General features: G+C 46.2%; 1 protein-coding gene across 1 annotated transcript in view; it reads left to right on the top strand.

The window, feature by feature from the left end:
* NPC1 (NPC intracellular cholesterol transporter 1) overlaps positions 1 to 21,644 on the top strand; it is a 43,183-nt gene that overhangs the window by 19,412 nt on the left and 2,127 nt on the right. Inside the window, exons 5-23 of the mRNA XM_004465120.5 lie at positions 322 to 489; positions 1,354 to 1,603; positions 2,729 to 2,802; positions 3,338 to 3,708; positions 4,650 to 4,876; positions 7,357 to 7,457; positions 10,139 to 10,241; positions 11,032 to 11,221; positions 11,668 to 11,850; positions 12,580 to 12,694; positions 13,535 to 13,662; positions 13,757 to 13,897; positions 14,841 to 14,930; positions 15,795 to 15,985; positions 16,321 to 16,436; positions 17,242 to 17,371; positions 18,749 to 18,949; positions 19,939 to 20,170; positions 20,920 to 21,033. Of these exons, the coding sequence (XP_004465177.1) occupies positions 322 to 489; positions 1,354 to 1,603; positions 2,729 to 2,802; positions 3,338 to 3,708; positions 4,650 to 4,876; positions 7,357 to 7,457; positions 10,139 to 10,241; positions 11,032 to 11,221; positions 11,668 to 11,850; positions 12,580 to 12,694; positions 13,535 to 13,662; positions 13,757 to 13,897; positions 14,841 to 14,930; positions 15,795 to 15,985; positions 16,321 to 16,436; positions 17,242 to 17,371; positions 18,749 to 18,949; positions 19,939 to 20,170; positions 20,920 to 21,033 (3,125 nt within the window). The remainder of the gene's footprint in view (positions 1 to 321; positions 490 to 1,353; positions 1,604 to 2,728; positions 2,803 to 3,337; positions 3,709 to 4,649; positions 4,877 to 7,356; positions 7,458 to 10,138; positions 10,242 to 11,031; positions 11,222 to 11,667; positions 11,851 to 12,579; positions 12,695 to 13,534; positions 13,663 to 13,756; positions 13,898 to 14,840; positions 14,931 to 15,794; positions 15,986 to 16,320; positions 16,437 to 17,241; positions 17,372 to 18,748; positions 18,950 to 19,938; positions 20,171 to 20,919; positions 21,034 to 21,644) is intronic.

Genomic DNA, 21,644 nt, shown 5'->3' with positions numbered 1-21,644 from the left:
CTTTTCTTGTACAGTGGGACATTACTTCTCCAAGCTGTTGGGAGAACAACATGGATAATGTAAACTTTTCCTGTCTCTTACTTTTAAGTTCCTTGGAATCTGGCCTAGGATATTATTTGCACATTCCAAGGGACCAGGTTAAAGGGCAGACTCAGTTCCCGTCCTTTGTGTTTCCTGCACTTAACCCGCTCACCAAATGTAGCTTCTGGTTGCAGTATGTGTGGATTTCAGTGTTGAGGCTTGAGCTTCCTCTTGTAAGATCTTGCAGGTGAATTAAAGCAAGCATCAGGGTTTCTCTGCCCCTTGGGATTGCTCTTCCAGCCATGTACAATGCCTGCCGGGATGTGGAGGCTCCGTCCAGTAATGACAAAGCCCTGGGACTGCTGTGTGGGAAGGATGCCAGTGCCTGCAATGCCACCAACTGGATTGAGTACATGTTCAATAAGGACAACGGACAGGCACCTTTTACCATCACACCCATTTTTTCAGGTAGGGGCACACTCCCAAGTTTGGGTATTTATGATATTTTAAAGCAAAAGAACCATAATCTATATTAGGAAACTAAACAAATTCAGATAACTAGTTCCTGGAATTTCTCTGCAAGTAAAAAAGGTAACTAGAGCATGTATCCTGCCCCTGATTCATTTAGAGCTGGGGAAAGTGGGAATGGATGAGGAAAAAGAATGGCCTTCAGTATTGAAACATAATTGAAAGAACATGCTGTTTTGTAACAAGGGCAAAAAGTGTTATAAAGGCTTTTTCAGGAATTCTGCTATAGTGTATTTGACTAGCTCCTCAAAGTAGCAAGACGTGATTAAGCCTTGGTTATTTGGAAGAATATATAAGTTTTGAGCATTAAGCCCTGAAGATATTGAAAGAATATATGATAAGTTCTGAGCATAGTTACAAATGAGACACTCGAGCTGAGTTGTTTGGACATGGGACTTGTCCCAAGTGTTAGGAGAGAGAGGTTGAAGTTATTTTCAGGGCTAAATAGTTAATACATTTGAGAGCCATAACAGTGGCAGTTTGTAGGTACCTAACAAAGGCTTAAAATAAAATTTTTTTTAAAAAGTAAAATAAAAAATTTAAAAAGACATTTATAGTTTTCCTTGCTCTATAGTGTTATCAGTTATCAGTGACAAAACTTCTGCACTAAGTTATTGAAGTAGCAACATTTTAGAGACCAAGCAAACATATTTTTATTAGACACAAACCTCTGGTTCGTTTTATTCTTCCACTTGTGTTATACATTTCAGTGTGCTTACTGCTGGGCTGAAATATACCTTAAGACAAGCCTTTCTGATGATTTCTGTAAGTGAGATAGTCATGCGTCACAATTCCTTCCCATAGACCTTCCAGCGCATGGGATGGAGCCCATGAACAACGCCACCAAAGGCTGCAACGAGTCTGTGGATGAGGTCACGGGGCCCTGCAGCTGCCAGGATTGTTCCCTTACCTGCGGCCCCAAGCCCCAGCCCCCGCCCCCGCCCGCCCCCTGGGTCATCCTTGGCTTGGACGCCATGTTTGTCATCATGTGGATCACCTACATGGCGTTCTTGCTTGTGTTTTTTGGTGCGTTCTTTGCGGTATGGTGCTACAGGTAAGCAGTTTTGGTTGTCCTCTTAGGCAAGAACAAAATCACCCAATGGTACTTTCAGCTTTCCACTTGGCAGACCTTGGTTAATTGTAAGAACAGGAAACAGATATCTGCATTAATACCATGCCGTGAACTGCTGATGTCCTGCAGCTAGGAAACACTCAAGGACCTGTTTAGGCATTCGTGCGTTTTAAGTTAGTTTCGTTACTTTATCCAAAATGACATGTGACTCAAAGTGTCATGCATTAACCATTCTTTAATGGAAATGTCTTTGCAACTGTGCTGATACTCCTGTTTCTCCTCAAACTTCCACCCATCAGTGGGTCTTGCCTGCCACAGTTATAACTGTGGTGTTTGCCTAATGATTTTTGTGTTTTCCTTGTTCTTTCTACCTTTATTAATTGGACTTCTGTACCGAGAGCTATCCCTCCACTCCCATTTATTTATTTATCCAGTATGGCATCATGGATTTTTAAAGATGTTTTCTTCCTCACGTATCCAATATTGTTATTTATTTTGCTGTCACATTTTTCCAGTTTCAGCCACTAGGTGCACCGTGTCCTTTTGACACACCCCCGCCTTTTTCAAGCACCTTCTTATTTTCAGGATTCTCTTATATTTTCCATGACCCAGCCCTGGGATCAGCCTCTTCTGCAAGAAGCCCTGGTTCCTGTTACTAGTGAATGGTATTTAAAAACCAGGCTCCAGACATGAGGTGTCCTTATTGCTACTCAGGAGGATGGTGTTTTGTTTTGTTTTTTTTTAGGAGGTACCAGGATTGAACCCAGGACCTCATACATGGGAAGCAGGCGCTCAACCACTGAGCTACATCCGCTCCCCAGGATGGTGTGTTTTTAAAGGACCTAAAAGTTTTAAGTATAAATGAAGGCTGCAAGGTCGAAAACTATTCTTTACCAATCTGTATCTGTTATAATACCTTCTTAAATTTTCTTCTGAGACTGGTTAGCAGAGGGACCCAGAGCAGGGGAACGTAGGGGAAAGAAGATAACAATTACAGAGAAAGAAAACAGGATGAGGCAGTTGAGTTTTAATGGGATTACAGGGTGTCAGAATATAGTCTCATCGTGATGAAGTCCTCTAATATACTTCCATGCTTTTCTTTTCCAGGAAACGGTATTTTGTCTCCGAGTATGCCCCCATTGACAGCAAGATAGCTTCTTCTGTTAATTCCAGTAACAAAGGTAGGCCTATATGGTATAGAAATAAAAGGGTTAGAGTTATGTCAGCACGAGGGTGCCCGTTTCCTCAGCAAAGGTTCATGCTTCTCCTCAGGACGAGGCCCTGTGCTCGTGCAGAAGAGGGGCCTGAGATCAAGCGGACATGGCCCTTTTGGGGCACTAACAGTCTAGTTGGGGTGACAGAGCAGAGCCAAGTAATTAATGTGCAGTAAATTATCTGTGAGCTGGGCTAAGAGCTATGACAGTGATAACGTAGCAGGCTGGCAGCAGGGCAGGGTGGGTGGGGACCTGCCTCAGGCAGTGGCCCGAGCGGTGTGCACATCCTTCCTTTGTAGGGTAAGGATGCAGTTCATGTGGGCAGGCAAGAAAGGGTGTGTGGCGGAGCAGGTGGCTGGCTGAGGGCCAGGGAGGGCTCTCGAGGGTATCCCCTGGAGGGCTGGGGCCAAACAGGTAGAAGTAGCAGATGCTTTCCCTGTGCAACCTTCAGGAATGGTTCGGTCCTTTCCCTCCACACTCCCGTGCACTCTCGCCCTTCCAGGGGAGGCCTCCTGCTGTGACGCGCTCAGCGTAACCCTCGAGGGCTTCATGAGGCAGCTGTTCACACGGTGGGGCTCCTTCTGCTTCCGGAACCCCGGTTGTGTCATTTTCTTCTCCCTGGTCTTCATTGGCGTGTGCTCTTCGGGCCTGGTGTTTGTCCGGGTCACCACCAACCCGGTCGACCTCTGGTCAGCCCCCAGCAGCCAGGCACGCCTGGAAAAGGAGTACTTTGACGCGCATTTCGGCCCTTTCTTTCGGACGGAGCAGCTCATCATCCGCGCCCCCCACACTGCCCGGCACACTTACTCTCCGTACCCCTCAGGGGCTGACGTGCCCTTTGGCCCTCCGCTCAACATCGGGATTTTACACCAGGTAACCTGCTGTTTGCAGCACTCTGTCTGGGCTTTTACATGTTGAGAAGTTATCTGCTATGGTTTTGGGGCTGAATGTAATGGTTTATCATGAAAATATTAAAGATAAAAGTAATTTCTTTTTCAGGGAAGTGAATAAATAGGCATCAATCTTAATTAAAAATATATTGTGGACTGCTTTTTTATTTACGTCTTATAGTAGTTTTGGCCTTTTCTTGAGATTGAGATAAACAGAGGAAGACAAGCAGGAATTTCTGTATTGAAGCGGAATGCATTTATGACATCCACCTTAGGGATTTATGAATTTTTTCCCCCTTGTAACAGAAAGTAGTGCGCTAGGACCCAAAAGAAATAAGCCTCGTGTGCTTCCTGGAGGCTCAAGAAGTTGCCACTGGATCCTTATTGATCCAACTTGCAGGACTAACCTTTCATCTCCTGAACTCTGGCTCCCAACCCATTTTCCATGGAGTGTGCCTTTGAGACATTTACCTCCAAGAACTTACTCTCTATTAGAAAATGTGGGACTATGCATGAACGGGGTGGGCATAGCATGGCAGTGGGTGGAGGGGAGCATCTTAAGAACAGGTGTCTTGCACCACTCACCCCTCTGCAGCTGTGTTGGTCACTGCTCGAAAGGGAGCGAAGGGGAGATACACGTGTCCTTCCCTGATGCCCATCCTGTTTTGCCTTGGCACCTGATCATGGCATCACCTCCCGTCTGTCTAGATGCCCAAAGCCCAGTCTCTCTCCCAACTACCTGTCCCTCAGGAGCGGGTCTTTGGCTTCATCAGATACTTTGTCATATGTCTCTCTGTCTTCTCCCTTTTCCTAGGAATCCTTTTCCCCAAATACTTTTTATCTCTTGACCCCTCAGGGAAATAGATTACTCAAAATCTCAGAGAAGTGTGACATGCTTCTGTGTTTATTTTCCCTTTTTTTCAGGTTCTTGACTTACAAACAGCCATCGAAAACATTAGTGCATCATATAATAACCAGACTGTGACACTTCAAGACATCTGCTTGGCCCCCCTCTCTCCATATAACAAGAACTGCACCATTATGAGTGTGTTAAATTACTTCCAGAATAGCCATTCCGTGCTGGACCATGTGAAAGGAGATGACTTCTTTGTGTACGCGGATTACCACACGCACTTTCTCTACTGTGTGCGGTAAGTGCAGGAGGCACGCTGCCCTGGGAAAGTGCCTGCCTCACGGAGCCAGTCATTCATTTATCCCACACAGACTGAGCCTCTGCTCTTCTAGGAACTAGACACGCAGCAGCGAACCCACAGGTCAAGACCCTGCTCTCTGAAACGTACTAGGGGGCAGAGGGGACAGACAGCAAGCAAATAAGTATGTGATGGCATGTCAGGCAGAGATGAGTGCTCAGAAGAAAAATACAGCAGAGCAGAGGGATAGGGTACAGTGGGGTGTGGCCAGGGGAAGCACTTCTGGTGAGAAACGTGCACAAAAGAGAAAGAAAGGGAGCCCTGTGGTTGTCTGAGGAAAGATGTTCCAAGCAGAATGAGAGCAAGTTCAAAGGCCCTGGGGCGGCAGTGCTCATGGTACATGGTCAGGGAGCAACAAGAACCACCCAGCCTTCAGCTCATACCTGCTTGGTAACAGGGTCGTGGACCGTACCACACCCCAAGAGTTTTTGAGCTGGTTTCGTAGTGGTACACAGTACTTTCTCTTGCCTTTCAAATATAAACTTTTACTTTATGATATCAAACTATTTTTTAAATGGAGAGCCTCCCATCAAGCTCAGACTGGGTGGCACTGAAGCCACTTCCCATAAGAAAGATGTCTAGCTGGGCAGGGCAAGCTTCAGACCTGGATTAGCACAAAGAGAAACTGCGCTTGGTGACCTGGAGGCTTGTCCCAGGCAGCAGGTGACACTGGCTTGCACTGCCCTCCCAGAATGCTCTCATGTTTGGCCAGGCCTGGAGATGAGTTGGTCAGCCAGTCAAACAGCCAACACAGTGGCTCTTTCCTCCCGATGGGAACAGAGAAGTTGTACCTTGTCATCTTTGAGCATACTGCTCAACTAACCATTCTCAAGAGCCAGAGCGCTCTATTTGGTGACCTTAGGTCTGGATATTTTTGCTTTTGGAATATGACTCATTTAAGTGGTTGGGCTTCTTTTATTTCCAGGAGGTCACCTCCAAACACTCTTAAATAAAAAAACAATCGTACACACCCACAGTGCTCAAGAGCCAGCATTCTGGACAGGGAGGTGGTGCAGGGAAGGCATGGATAATTTGGGAGGGGGGAATTAATATTATATAATTTTTATATTTGGAAGAAAAAACTATTTGCTTTCTCTTATTTTACAAAATAAAAGTCGTTTTTAAGGGGGTGGGGCACATATAAGACTTAGGTTTCCTCAACAGGGCCATAGTTCCAATGGATCAGGTACAATTCTTTTGTAAATGCAGCTCCTCTTGTGGACACCAGGACTTTGGGTCTGGATTGTGGTTATACTTGTGCATACCTTTCTAAGGCCCATCTCCAACTTGCTCCTCACCCTCCAACTTTTTCTGGCCTTTTCTCCAGAGGTCTTGCAGGAACCACAAACACCAAAACCAGGTGCAGACTGAACTCTTCCTTGCCCTCACCTTCTTTGTGTAATCCTTGTGGACTCGAGCCTCTGAATGAGCTCTCGGATCTGTGATGCGGGGGCAGTCAGGCCGGCGTCTCCCCACGTCTGTGCCCGACAGTACCCTCAGCCCCAGGGCCTCGGAGCCGCCGCCTGCCAGCTCTGAAGCGTGGTGGTTGGGACCACGTGCCAGAACCTCCACGGGTGCCGGCCGAGTTGTGGCCTGTCCAGCCCTGAAGTGTTGGCTCCCTTTCTCCCGATCGTTGCCTTAACTTCCCTGTCGTCTCTTGCCTGGGCCATTGCACAACCCCCCTGACCGGTCTCCCTACTTGCAGTTTCTTTTCCCACTTCCAGATCCTCTTCCACTTTGACCCCTGAGTTATCTTTGTAAAACAGTCCCCAACATCTGTTTCTCCCAGATCTCTTAATTGCTACCTTTGTGCCTATGGGATATAAAAATCCAGACTACTTGGCTTGGCATGTAAAGCCATTTTTCTCACACTCTCCCCAGCCCTTTCCAGCCTCATCTCCTCCCTGAGGAAGCCTCACCCTCACCTGCCTGGGTACCCCGTGCTCTGGACACAGACCGTCTTGCCATTCCCCGTGCCCCTGTGCTCTTACTCTCATACTTCCACGTGTGCCTCTTCTCTCTCTCCCCTCCCACCCCCCACCCCCTATTGTGGCTGTAGGGAACACCCTCATTCCCTCCTCCCTGGTAAAGTCTCCCTGGTCCTTAGAAGCCTGGTTCCATACAGACCTCCTCTTCCGGGTGACAGTTTCCCAGGGCCTCAGTTGCTCCCTCCCCCGCGCCCCCCAGCACGGCTCAGTGTGATGCCATTGCGCTGTGCCATATTTGCCTGCCTCTTGCTCAGTAAATCCTGAGCTCCCAAGGCAAGTGCTGAACCGTACTATTCAACTAAGTAACCTCAGGGCCCACATTGTGCCTAGAATCTAGTAAGCCTCCCTACATGTTTGCTGTATAAATGCTTCATCTCTGTGTTGTCTTGAGACTTGTTCTAATTGGGAGGCATTTTCTAAACGTTTTGGCAGAGCTCCAGCCTCTCTGAATGATACAAGTTTGCTCCATGATCCTTGTCTGGGTACGTTTGGTGGACCAGTGTTCCCGTGGCTTGTGCTAGGAGGCTACGATGGTGAGTAAGGGCAACTTTCACTTGTTCTATTAAAGCGGCCTTAGTTCTCTCCTTGGCAGTGAAGTGGTCATTACGAAGATTTCATAAATTGAGTAGTCTTGTCAGTCCCTTTCTATTGAATCCCAAAAATAATACCACTTTGGCGTTGGCTTCGGGTTTTATTCTGGATTTTAAAAGCAGTGGATTCTGTTGTTCTTAACCTAAGTCACGTGTACCTTTGAGAAGCTTTTGAGAGCTAAGGACCCTTTCCCCAGAATAGTGCAATTGCCACATCCACATAATATGTTGTTCAGTTTCAAAAAGTTCATGGGACCGTTGAAACTCACGTATAGAACCCCAGGGTCCATGGTCCTCAGATTAAAATGGGAAAGAGGGAATATTTGAGGTAGAGAGAAAAATAAAGCCAATGGGTTTATTTTTTTCTCCTAAACCAGCCTGTTAAGAATTACAGCACTTATCCAGTGGGAGGATCCCTTGGCTTGCTCCTTGCTGGTTCCTGAAGCACCTAGGCACAGCTTGAACGTGGTGCAATGGTGATGACTCATGCAGCACCTTTGGCATCTGAAGCCTAAGTACAGGTGGTTGAACAGGTTTTCCAGCCTGGGGAAGAGGTGAAATAAATTGCCTTCTCCTCACCCAGTGGGACAAGTTGTGATCTGTATTCAAAAGTTACTCTGCCTCATATGATAAAATGCCATTTCTAATCAGGGAAGGGATAGTGTCAGCAACCGGCTAGCCACATGGAAAAAAGTCACACTTGCTCTCTACCTTATTCCTTTCACAAAAATAAATTCCAGATGGATCAAAGATTAAAGTGTAAAAAATAAAACCTTTAAAGAACTAGAAGAAAACACAGGAGGGTTTTAAAAAAATATTCTTTAAAATGCAGAAGGCATTTCTAAGCAAGACACAAAACCCAGAAGCTGCAAAAAGAAAGACTGATAAATTTGGCTACATAAAAACAAAAATTTCCTGTGTGGAGTTTAAAAAAAAAAAAATCACCAAGTTAAAAAAGCAACAAACTGGAGAAAAAAAGATTAGTATATGTGACAGATAACATTTCCTTAATAAATAGCTCTCAAGAAAAAAAGATAAAGTCTTATAAAAAAGCAGACCAGAAGTGGATGAGGACATATGAAAGTTAACAAGAGGATATACAGATGGCTTTTTAATTAGATGGGGGAAATGCTTGACTTCAGTCCTAATCAGTGAAATGCATTTAATTTGTCTACCTGTCATATTAGGAAAGATGTAAGAGTTGATAAAAACCTGTGTAGGTGAAAGTAAGGAGACATTCTTTATTATTGTGGTGAGTATAAATTGGTTGCTAGAATGTTAGCCCCAGGAAGGCAGGGATTTTTATCTCTTTTTTTTCACTGATGTGTCCCCAGTGTCTAAATGATACCTGCACAAAGTAGGTCTCAAATATTTTGTTGAATAAAAGAATAAAAAATGGCATATTTTTGGAGGACAGTTGGGAGAATTTATCACAATTAGAATCAGATTGTACTTGCAAGAATTTATCCTACAGATAGATATTTCACACATTAAACATTTATAAGGTTATTTGTAGTTTTGTTTGTAATAACAAAAAGTTGCAAATGGTGTCCATCAATTAGGGATTGTTTATACTAGAAAATATTACACAGCAGAAAAAAAATAAGGAAGCCCCTTTTTCTTAGTTTGCTAAAGGCTGCCAAGGCAATATACCAGGAATGGGTTGGCTTTTCCAAGGGGGATTTATTAGTTCATAAGCGTACAGTTTCAAGGCTTCATTGGGCAGTGCCTTTTCTCCCTGAAGACGGCCGTCCAGGTGGTCCTGGAATCCTCTGTCACATGGCGAGGCACATGGAGGCATCTGCTGGGCTCTCCCTCCTCTAGGCTCTATTGCCGTAGCCTTCTGCTTCATGGCTTTCTCTCTGCTTCTGTGTTCCACTGATTTTAGCTCTGGCCTCCAGGGCTTTCTCTCAGCTTCTGCAGGTTTCTCTGTGTCTCTGCAGCCCCCTCTCTCCTTATTCATCTGTTTATAAAGAACTCCAATAAGAGGGTTAAGACCCACCCTGGGTCATGCCCATTGAAGTGATCTAATCAAAAGGAACACCCCACCTACAGTAGATTTACATCCATGTCTAAGGACATGATCTTTTCTGGGGTCCATAGAAGCCTGAAACTACCATATGCTAAAATGGAACAATTTCCAAAATATAAAAATTTTAAATGTAAAGTGTAGAAACAGTATGTTACTTTTTGTGCATACAAAAAGTTTTCCTTGTATATGCATGGAGTATCTCTGGAAAGATTCACTTGTGGTCCAGTATGGGGAAGAGAATCAAGAGAGTGGAATGGGGATTAGGAAAGGAGAATTTTCTCAGAAAACCTTTCTGCTCGGTTTGGAATTTTTACCATGTATATATTATTTAGTTAAAATTTTTTTTAAAGTTTCTCTTCCTGAATGGTAACTTTGCCCCCACTTCAGAGAATTGACTGAAGCGCATATGGACTATTTCCATGAACCCTCTTTTGATTCTTTGAGCTCAGGACTCTAGTCTGTAGCTCTAATGAGCTAATGAAAAATCAGAGGCGGCTAGCTGTTCTGTAATTTTCCCCTTGTATTTATCTAATTTTCTGCTGATGTGTAATCGTCTTTTTGGTCTTTTTGATGTCACATTTTTCCTTTCTAGGTCAAAACTACAACAATGCCACTGCCCTTGTGATAACTTTTCCTGTCAATAATTACTATAATGATACAGAAAAGCTCCAGAGGGCCCAGGCCTGGGAACGAGAGTGAGTTGCTGACGGGGTCTAAACAAACTATCCTTCCTTTGTTGGAGCGGGATGCTTGCAGCAGGCACTTGCCTCATTCTGCTGAGTTAACTAGCATCATTTAAGTTATGCCTGAGTGCTACTGAGAAGAAATCTATAAAGAAATGAAGCTATAAACAGATGGTTTTGACATATTGCTGCACAAGAGTGCAAATGTATTTGTACAGAAATGGCTCTTGTATTGTTTTCTAATAGCAAACATTAAGAACAAACTGAATTTAAGAGATGAGCGAAATAAAATATGTCATGGGTGTAAAGTAGAATATTTTAGAGTCATTCAAGATTGTGAAATAGATAAATGGTCCAAGATGTAGTAAATGAAAAGCTGAAATCCGCATGTCTAGGTAAATATAGGCTATACGACCTGCTTTGAAAAAGTATGAAGCAAATGACCCAAGAAATTAACTGGTTGTTACCTCTGGAGAATAGGAGGAATAGGAGGCTTGGACTCGTCACTCTTCTTCATTACGATATACTCCAATTAGAGATCTGTTTTAGATCAAAAGAAGTAGGGAAAATATGAACCAGTGTTTAAACTTGGTCTAATCCCGTTTGATGGTAGAAAATTCAGTGTGTCTGAAAATTTGGCTGGCATCTGAGACTTCTCGCCTGGTGGCCTCCAGTGAAGGAGTCCCCATTGCAGTCGGGGCTACAGAAGTGTACATTTCATGTCATAGAAGTTGGGGAGAGGTTTCTCGTTTTGCTGTCACTAAGTTTTAACTAGAAGTACAAACTTTCTCTTACTCTTCAGGTTTATTAACTTTGTGAAAAAGTACAAGAATCCAAATCTGACCATTTCTTTCATTGCTGAGCGAAGTGTTGAAGATGAGCTGGATCGTGAAAGTAACAGTGACGTCTTCACTATCATAATTAGCTATGCCGTCATGTTCTTATATATTTCCATAGCCTTGGGGCACATCAAAAGCTTGAGCAGGTTTCTGGTAAGTGATGGGAATGTCTGTGTGTCTGTCGGATATATGTCTACATGTTAGAAACGACACTGTACAAACTGGTATCTTATTTTTACCCCTACTTATCTCCTAATACATTATGTTCGAAACCACCTTAAAGTGCCCCTGTGTTTTACTTATATATGTTTCCTGCATCTGTTTTCTTCAGTCCCAGTTTTTTTGGTCTACCTTGAAGTTTATTTCACATCATCCAGTTTTTTCTGATTTGTCTACTCCGTCACCTGAGGTTGTGAACTCATAAAATGTGTTGCTAGGGCAGACCTGGGAATGGTTTCCTATCTTGGCCTGATCTGAGAATTATACTTCTAACTCCTGTTTGGATACACCCATGTAAATGAAATAGCAATGAGGACCTTGTAGTAACGTTCAGCCAAGAGGCACTCTCCCAGCGGTGCGTGTCTTTATGGCCCCCTCAGGTGGACTCCAAGATCTCCCTGGGCATCGCGGGCATCCTGATCGTGCTGAGCTCCGTGGCCTGCTCCCTGGGCATATTCAGCTACGCCGGGCTGCCCCTCACCCTCATCGTGATTGAAGTCATCCCGTTCCTGGTGCTGGCCGTCGGGGTGGACAACATCTTCATCCTCGTCCAGACCTACCAGGTACATTGCCATCGCCTCGCAGAGCTGAGTGCCCGTCTGAGAACCTGGGTCTGTGCAGGGCAGTGTGGCTCTAGGCAGTGTTGTCTGTGAGTGTGGGAAATGAGGAGGCTTTTTTCCTTTCCCTGGCGTTGCTTCGTGAGATCAGCATCCCTTACCTGGTCTGGGCATTTTGGAACCAAGACTTTTCACCCCTCTTTGGTGGCCTGATTAGATATAAAGTGAGAACTTGCTTTTAAATTTAAATAGTATCTTTTTCACACATGTGCAAGAAGGAATAACAAGTTTTGGAAACCATTTTGGGTCCCACTGCTATTGAAAGGATTCTGAGCATAGTGTAGAACGATAGATTTGTTCAGAGGTGGCCCTAAAAAGGCAGAATGTCGGCATACAGCCCTCTGTTGTGGAAAACGATCCTGACCACCTGGCTCTCACACAGTGAGTGCCCTTGTCCTGCAGCCCGTGGCCTGAATAAAGACTCCTTGGCATTGAAGAGTAGCCTGCAGTCCACCTGTTTTTCTGACATTCTGATCCAGTGCTTCCTTTAATTTCTCACCTGTTACCTAGCTCAGGGGTTGAGAACGTTGAGGTGCCCCACCAAAGTTGATATGCTTATAAGTATACTCTATAAGTAGATACTACTACTCATTTTTCTTTATCATTGAGTTGCAGCAAAAAGCATGGCATTGGTACTTAGAAACTTTACTGTTGAATATTTACTTTGTTTTTTAGAGAGATGAACGTCTTCAAGAGGAGACGCTGGATCAGCAGCTGGGCAGGGTCCTAGGGGAAGTGGCTCCTAGTGTGTTGCTGTCATCCTTTTCAGAGACTGTAGCATTTTTCTTAGGTAATTCCTCTTTGACTTCTACCAGTCCTATAGTCTGTTGAGCCTGGGGAGAGAGCCTGAAGAAAGGTGATGGGGAAAACACCCAGAACCCCTTGTCTGTGGCATTCACGTCAGGCACTCGGGAGTTTTGACTTTGAGTTGAGAGGCGTGCCCGTGGATGCATCTCTTCACCCCGTGCGGGTCCAGGGTGTGCCTACCCGCCTCACTACTGCTCAGGGGCTTACAATGCTGGGTTCGGTCACCATCCTATGAGTACGTGGTGGCCTCGGGGTCACTCACACTCGTGAGCACTTCCAGGCCCCTTGTCTCGTTCCTGACGTCCAGCGTGCCAAGGAGAATGTCGCCGTGAGCAGCGATTTGGACTGTGTTCATCTCCAGTTTGTTCTCCTTATGCTCTGGTCGTCTTTGCCAGCTCCCTTTCTCTAAGGGTCTTTCCCAGAGAAGATGTTTACCAAGGCATATTCCAAGAGAGCCAGGGACACACACAGAGCGGCCCATCAGATAAAGGCCGGGCATGTGAACTAAGCGCTCTGTGGCAGTGCTCCTGAGGCGAGCACTGCTGGCCCTCATTGTCAGCACCCCGGCGATCCTGGCCTCACCTCTGGCTGGTAGGAACCTGCCTTTTTAAAACTCCGCAAATGATCCTGGTGCAGACTCCATTTTGACAAATGCTGTGGCTCCGCCTCCACACAGACTTTTGTAGCACACCTTTTTGGGGGTGAGGGTCCTCTGATGGGGTGGCTCTCATGGCGCCTCATGTGTGCGCGCACGACTGTGAGGCTCCCCTGCACGCCTCTGCTGGAAAGGGAAGTGAAGCGGGAGCTTTTCTCTTCCTTGCAGGAGCCTTGTCAGTGATGCCGGCTGTTCGCACGTTCTCTCTGTTTGCGGGAATGGCGGTCTTCATTGACTTCCTTCTTCAGATTACCTGTTTTGTGAGTCTCTTGGGGTTAGACATTAAGCGTCAAGAGGTAAGTGTCATCATGATTGTAACCTGTTTGACTTGAGTCTAGAGTCTAGATGAAGCAGCCAGAGAATTGTGCCCTTCGTTACTTGTCTCCTTAGAAAAATCGGCTGGATATCCTTTGCTGTGTCAGAGGCCCTGATGATGGAACAAGTGTCCAGGCCTCAGAGAACTGCTTGTTTCAATTCTTCAAAAACTTCTATTCTCCACTTCTGCTTAAGGACTGGATCCGGCCAATTGTGGTATTGAGCTTACCTATGGCTCTTTCTTTTCCCCAAACAGATTTCTCATGTGCCTTCGAAGAAATCAGCTTGGGAGGGAGTTTCTGAGAGGTGTTAAATGTATACACAAAAGTACAAAAACATGTGTACAAAATATGTTTCTGTCTAGTTCTTATCAGTTGATATAAGCAAGAAATTTGCTTGTTTTCGTTTTAACTTTTTATTTTGAAATTATAAATTCACAGGAAGTTGCAAAAGCAGTAGAGAGGAGGCGGGTACCCTTCACCCAGTTTCCCTCAGGGTTCACGTCTTAACATAATCATGGCAATGTATCAAAACCAGGAATGTGACGGTGGTACAGTGTGTGTAAATAGTTCCTTGTCCTTTTATCACATGTGCAGATTTGGCCACCACCGCTGCAGTCAAGAAACAACTAGCAGAACTAGTCCACCACCACAAAAATCTTCTAGCTTCACAGTGTACCCTAATCCCTGGCAACCACATGAGAGCTTTTTATAGTTTGCTTTTTATAGTTTGCTCAACACTGATGATCTGCCGCTCTACTAAAAGAACATAGTTTCCAGTAATAATAAAAGAAATAGTAATACCTACCATTTATTGAGCATTTGAACTCTCTTGGGTACTATGCTAAGATTTGGATTATCTCATTTAATCAGACACTTCTCTGATTGTAAGTCTATTCTTTTTCCTGTTTTACTCGTGAGGAAATAGAGGTAAGAAAGGTTATGTGACTTATCCAAGGTCACTCAGCTCATAAGTGCCAGGACCAGGATTTGAACCCAGGAAGTTTGACTTTCTGTGCCTCATTTTTCTTACTGTGTCATTTAAACTTGCTTTTCCTGGGAAAAGTCCTGGGTTTTTTTTGTATTTAAGATTTATTTATGTTCTTAAACTCATTATAACACTAAACATTCACCATCTTGTAACTCACTTTTTATTCCAGGTAGCAGTGTTTGTGGGTGTTCTGTCATTCAACATTGCAGTCCTGAACAAGGTAGAAATTGGATTGGACCAGGCTCGTTCAATGCCAGATGTAAGTTGCTTTCTTCTTTATTTTAACTTGTTGAGCTGGTGATGCATAAATTTTTAAGCACATGCATGCAGGCATTTGAAGGGAATGCCAGCCAGTGCTGGCACATCCTCCAGTGTTGTGAGGACAGACACAAAGCTCTGCAGCCCAGGCCTCCTTGGAATTCTGGGCACAGCCAGGCTGTTGACTCGGGAGGTGCCCTCCTGGCTATGGGACTCGCGGGAGCAGCCAAGGCCCAGACAGAAAGCTGGCTGTCAAGTGTCCGAGATGAAGGCGGTCTCACTCAGTAGCCCCCCTGCCCTCTTCTTTTTATTTTTTTTTAATTAAAAATTTTTTTTATAACATACATATAACATAAACTTTTCCGTGTTAACCATTTTCAAGTGCACAGCTGAGTGGCCAGTTTTGCACCACCATCCAGTATCAAAATGTTTTCATGATCCCAAGCAGAAACTCCGAACCTGCCCCTGGTAGCCTCTAATCTATTTCTGTCTCTATGAATTTGCCTATTCTAGATGTTTCATGTAATGTCAATGCTTGTCCTGCTGTGTCTGGCTTTCTCAGCCTAATGTCCCCAAGGTTTAACCAGGTCATAGCATGTAGCAGGACTTCATTCTTTTTTTTTTTTTTTCTGTTTTTTTGTTTGTTTTTTGTTTTTTTCAGGAGGCACCAGGCACTGAACCTGGGACCTCCCATGTGGGAGGCAGGCACTCAACCACTTGGGCCACATCCACTTCATTCCTTTTTATGGCTCAATTGTATCCCTCCTGCCACCCTCTTCCCTCTTCATTCTTAATGCTGCTTCTCTCACTTAGTTACCATCAGATCTTTCGAAAACTGATTCCTTTTCTTACCTCTTTCTTTCAGGACTCCTACGTAGTGGACTATTTCCGGTCCCTCAGCCGGTACCTCCACGCGGGTCCTCCCGTGTACTTCGTGCTGGAGGACGGGCACGACTACACGTCCTTGGAAGGGCAGAACGTGGTGTGTGGTGGCATGGGGTGCAACAACGACTCCCTGGTCCAGCAGATATTTAATGCAGCCGAGCTGGACAGCTAGTGAGTGCCCCTCGTCGTCTTGCACCTCAGCAGAAGCGGCCAGAAGGTGCTCTTGCCAGAGAGTCACTCAGGCCTGAAATTTCCCACTGAAAATAGATTTTCTTGGAAAATTTGTTTTTATTGAAAATGGATATTAAATCCAGCTTTACAAACAAAACCTTTTAAAGGACTGTTTTACCACCTAATACCTTGAAAGTTTTTCCATTAAGTGCTTATGTCGTTTTTCCTTGTCCCGAGCAGCATATAAAATGTAGAGAGGGAAGTCGTGTCTCAGGAAACAGTGCTGAAACTAAAGACCTGTGCGGGCGAGTCGGGAACCTTGTTCTTTTCTCTAGCACCCGAATAGGCTTTGCTCCCTCGTCCTGGATCGATGACTACTTTGACTGGGTTAAGCCTCAGTCTTCCTGCTGCAGAGTCTACAACACCACAGGTCAATTCTGCAATGCGTCAGGTACTTTCATCTCCTTTCCCCCAAATTCCCTTTTTGTCTGAAAAATTTTAGCATCATAATTGGAAAGCTGTCTGCATTTCTCCTTGGTTGTGACCTGTTTCTATGCCTACGGTGGGTCTGGTGGCCGTTTTCTTTCTCCCTGTCCTGAGTCTTGCACTCTGGATGGTGTTGCTCCTGACCGTCCCGTGCAGGCTGCTGCAGCCCTGCCAGGGGACTGTGGCTTTCAGATGCCCTTTCCCATCTTTTCCTGATGACACCAATGGCCTCTCTTAATTGGCAGCCGGCCTCGGGCTCTCATGGTATTGGTGTCCCTTTGTTTCCATCACTCTCGCCCTATGGTTTTGTAAGAATGTTGAGGCTGTCCTGGAATCTTTTTAATAAAAACGTGGAAACCAATCAAGGTCATCCTTAAAGCCAGAGATGGAATCAGGAAGGAAAATGCTCGACGGTCTTCCTAAGATGAAAATAGTGGCTTAGATTTATTAGACTATGTGTTGGGATTGTGTTTTAATGAGAGGAAAGTTTCAGGAAAATAGTTTCCCTTATTCCTTTATCAGTATTTTGTAATTTTTTTTTAAAGGTAGGGATTAAACCCTGGATCTCACACAGTGGGAAGCAGGCACTCAACCACTGAGCTATAACCGCCCCCCATTTTTTAATGTTTTAAAATGTTTTAAAATAAATAAAAATGTTTTTAATGTTTAAAATAAAATTTTAAAATAAAATGTTTTAAAATAAAATAAAATAAAATAAATGTTTTAAAATAAACTTTTAACTGTTGGCTCCTCCCTTGTGTTTCTCCTAGTGGTGGACCCTGCCTGCGTCCGCTGCCGGCCTCTGACTCCAGAGGGCAAGCAGAGACCTCAAGGTGAAGACTTCATGAAATTCCTGCCCCTGTTTCTTTCTGACAACCCAAACCCCAAGTGCGGCAAAGGGTAAGTGCCAGTGAGCTGCTCAGACCCCCATATGCTACAACCCTAATTCATAGTAGAAACTAGGAGAGGGTTGAGGTAAAAGCAATGGCCTGGGAAAGGGCCTCTTCTCTCCCTCTACCTGACCCTGTCCCAGGCCTTTGAAAAAGTAGAGAAATCTAGAACACCTTTTTAAGAAAACACTTCATGTCGTTCAGCTGATTTCAGCCTAGCGTGAGCATTTGTTTCTCATGCTCCTCCTTGTGTCCTGGACCTTCCAAGGACGTGGGTGGATGCAGAGACTTGTGCAAATTACCAGTGGGGAAGGGGAGATGCATAGCATCTGGTATTGCAGCATGTGAAAGAACTCGGTCTTTTAAACTGTGTCTTTGGGCTTTTGGGGGCAGCGTCTTTGCTTTCAGCGAGGCTATTCTAGATGGGGGTTTTGATCATTCCAGCCCCACCATGCTCCCTGCCAGCCTGTCCACAGGCAGGAGGTTATGGGCTGTCTCATTCTCCAGCAGCCACGGCAGCCACTTATCCATGGAAGCAGGGTCTCTGGCCTCGAGGCGGTAAAGATGACTGGAAATCTCTGGGGGTTCATTTGGAAGCTTCTGTAGGTGGAGGATGAGTGTTCACATGTGCAGTATGTAAACCCTGGACTTGCGAGTAATCTACGGACCATGCCTGTGTTTTCATGGGAATAGTGCCGCTAAAATTAAAAAGAAATGAATTTTGCAACTGGTTGGCTGACAGACCGCTTTGGCCTTCATACATAAAGGTGGGGCCCACCTAGCAGCTTCTCTAAACTCTCCGTAAGCCAGGTCCAAGTGGCTTCGTTTCTGTGAAGGGAAGCGCCAGCATTTACGGAGAGCCTTCTCTGCTGCAGTATGGCTCCAGGCTCCCCACTGACAGCATTTCCTTTCGTTATCACAGTAGCCCCACGAGTAGGTGGTGTCACACCCATTTATGGAAGAGGTTCCTGTCCCTTAACCTTGCCCAGGGCTGATGAGTGGCAGGGCTGAGATGGATCCCAAGGGTGTCTGGCTCCAGGACCCTTGCTCTTTGCCTCCTGGTACCCAGTATTACTGAGCAAATTCTGTATGAAAACACATTTGATTGGAAATAGAGAATCAGTTCTAGGAATGACAGCTAAGCAGAGCTTACGTACTTTTTTATGTTATGCTTTGGTGGACTTTCAGAAGTGAACATACATGCAGCCTAGGAGAGAGTAAGTAAAAACCTCTGTTCCCTTACCAGGAGGCAGCGTTATCCCTTACATTAAGCGCAGGGTCTGACCTCTGAACCCAGGTCGGATGGTTTCACTCAGCGTCAAGGTTCATGCTCTGCAGAGATTCTGCAAGGCCTGGCACTGCTGACACCGAGTGCCTCTCCCCTCAGGGGACACGCTGCCTACGGCTCTGCAGTTAACATCCTGGGCAACAACACCCGGGTCGGAGCCACGTACTTCATGACCTACCACACTGTGCTTCAGACCTCGGCCGACTTCATCGACGCCATGAAGAAAGCACGCCTCGTCGCCAGCAACATCACCGACACCATGGGCGTGAGAGGGAAGACTTCCCGTGTGTTCCCCTACAGGTAGTTCTGTGTGGATTGGATAAAAGGGCCGGTACTTCCGAGGCTCCCTCGGGGGCAGGTGGATACTCTGCCTCTTGCCTGGGTTCAGATTCTGATTCCTGCCCCAGCTCGAGCACAGGCAAAGCCTATCAAGGACAATGGCCGCCTGGCAAGGCAGGCCAGAACCTGGAGCCCCTGCAGGGCTGAGTGCGGGGGCTCAGACATCAGCTCTGGTTGCTGGACCTCACGGTCTGAAAGGGACAGACTGAAATAGCTCCAAGGAGGGAGAGGCTCACCTGGGGAGCGAGGCAGCGGGTGGTGCTGGAGACCTGGCAGGACCTCACAGAGAAGGGGGAGCTGATGTCCTTGGTCAGGGACTGGCTGCCATCCCTGACCGATAACGGGACAGTGCCTTTATATGTGCATTTTTTACTTTTGTTTATGGGTTGTTGTTTTTCACTCGTAAGTGTGATATATGGTCTGCTGAAGTTGAAAAATCTAGAAAGATCAAAGAAAAAGTGGTTTTTTCCCCCCATTCCCATGATCTGGCTTAAAGGAGTCCTGACCTATTCTTGGCATAACAGCCTGTTTTTCTGAGGAAGACGTTCTCAGAGTGGGTGTCCCAGTTCTGGGTAGAGCTGGTTAATTTTGCAAAAAACCATTTTCTCCTCAGGCCTTGTAACAGACGGACGCCTTTGGCCTGAGGTGGTTCTCAGGATAGATCAGGACTTATTTCAGAATACCAAGAAATATTTGTAATGTCTTATGAAGTAGCAATATTGGGTATATGAATTGTAACCATATATAAAATACACATTTTGGGTCATTATCAGGCCCTTTAGGTGTTGACTGGCCAGCAGAGAGCCAGTCGAATCACCTTAGACACGCTTGCAAATAGGGAGGCTTTCTGCAGGGATGTCTCTCAGAGCAGTGCCACAGTTTTGCAGTAGCAGCAGGATGAAACCAGAAGCGAGAACAAGCCTCACCAGCGCCGTCTCTCCTCTCCACAGCGTGTTCTACGTCTTCTATGAGCAGTACCTGACCATCGTCGACGACACCGTCTTCAACCTCGGCGTGTCCCTGGGCGCAATCTTCCTGGTGGCCGTGGTGCTGCTGGGCGGCGAGCTGTGGGCCGCCGTGCTCATGTGCGCCACCATCGCCATGATCCTGGTCAACATGCTCGGGACCATGTGGCTGTGGGGCATCAGCCTGAACGCCGTGTCCCTGGTCAACCTGGTGATGGTGAGGCCTGTTCCTCTCCCACCTTGCCCCGAACGCCTGCTGTCGTTCACTTTCCACGTGAACCTTAAAATGGACCAAAGTCAGGCTCTCCTGGTGCCCGCGGCACTAGGTGGAGTCAGGATGTGGAGGGAACGTTGAGGGCACCGCTGGGAAAACCACATTTGTTTCTCTTTAGTTCAGTTTTCTCTGTCCCTTTACTCACAGCTAGAGTAGTGTGGTTCATGGTGACTCTGATAGTGGAAATGTGATGTCGTGCTGTAGCTTGGGGACTCAACCTATAGTTGCTTGTTCTCGAAGGACTACCAGAGTGTGTAGTCTAATGACAGCAAGATGTCTACCTTTTACTAGAAAAATTGCCCCTCTCTAACCAGTACTTCCTGCCTCCCATGCAGTTGCCAGGTGCTTGTAACAGGATTAAAGTCTTGAAGATGTGAGCATTAGAAAAGGTTTTCATGGAAAATAGAAGCTAGTGCATCTGTACTTACAGATGTTAACACGGCTTCAGCCGGAGTGGCAGAGAAGCCCCGCTGAAGATGGCAGTGTGATAGCGCACAGGGGTGGTGGGCGGGGGAGACCCTAGAGGTTTCCAGAGCTTCCCCTAAGGAAGGCAAATAGGCCCCGGAAAACTGGAGCAAGGAGGACAGTGAGGGCTTCTCGTCCAGCCAAGGTACACGCATCCTAGGAAGGGGGTGGCTCCTTATGGTTTCCCCTGGAAAGCAGCGGTCGTAAAACGTTCACTTCATTTTCAGGGCTGCGGCATCTCCGTGGAGTTCTGCAGCCACATCACGAGAGCCTTCACCATGAGCACCAAGGGGAGTCGCGTGGAGCGGGCGGAGGAGGCGCTCTCCCACATGGGCAGCTCGGTGAGACACCGCAGTCTCCACACACAGCCGCCAGCCCAGCGACCAAGGCTTTCACAGAAGAAACTTTAAAATTCCATCCTTGAAACAGAATTTGGATCCTTTAAATTAGAAAGCAGCCCCTAAGGGTTACAAGTTCTCAGGCAATTTAACCTACATTACACAGTCCTGCACATTCTTTGGAAACACAGCTTGTTCGTGTGAATCTTTTTTTTTTAATTTCTCTCCCCTTCCCCCCTCCCCCAGTTGTGTGCTCTCTGTGTCCATTCGCTGTGTTCTTCTGTGACCGCTTCTATCCTTACCAGCGGCACTGGGAATCTGTGTTTCTCTTTGTTACATCATCTTCTGTCAGCTCTCCGTGTGGATGGTGCCATTCTTGGGCAGGCTGCACTTTGTTTCGCGCTGGGTGGCTCTCCTTGCGGGGCACACTCCTTGCATGTGGGGCTCCCCTGCGTGGGGGACACCCCTGCATGGCACGGCACTCCTTGCACGCATCAGCACTGCACATGGGCCAGCTCCACACGGGTCAAGGAGGCCCGGGGTTTGACCTTGGACCTCCTATGTGGTAGGCGGACGCCCTGTCAGTTGGGCCAAGTCTGCTTCCCGTGTGAATC

Source organism: Dasypus novemcinctus, chromosome 16 (assembly GCF_030445035.2).
Source record: "Dasypus novemcinctus isolate mDasNov1 chromosome 16, mDasNov1.1.hap2, whole genome shotgun sequence".
NCBI lineage: Eukaryota > Metazoa > Chordata > Mammalia > Cingulata > Dasypodidae > Dasypus > Dasypus novemcinctus.
The sequence above is the reverse complement of the archived record's forward strand: the minus strand, read 5'-3'. Positions and strand labels throughout refer to the sequence as shown.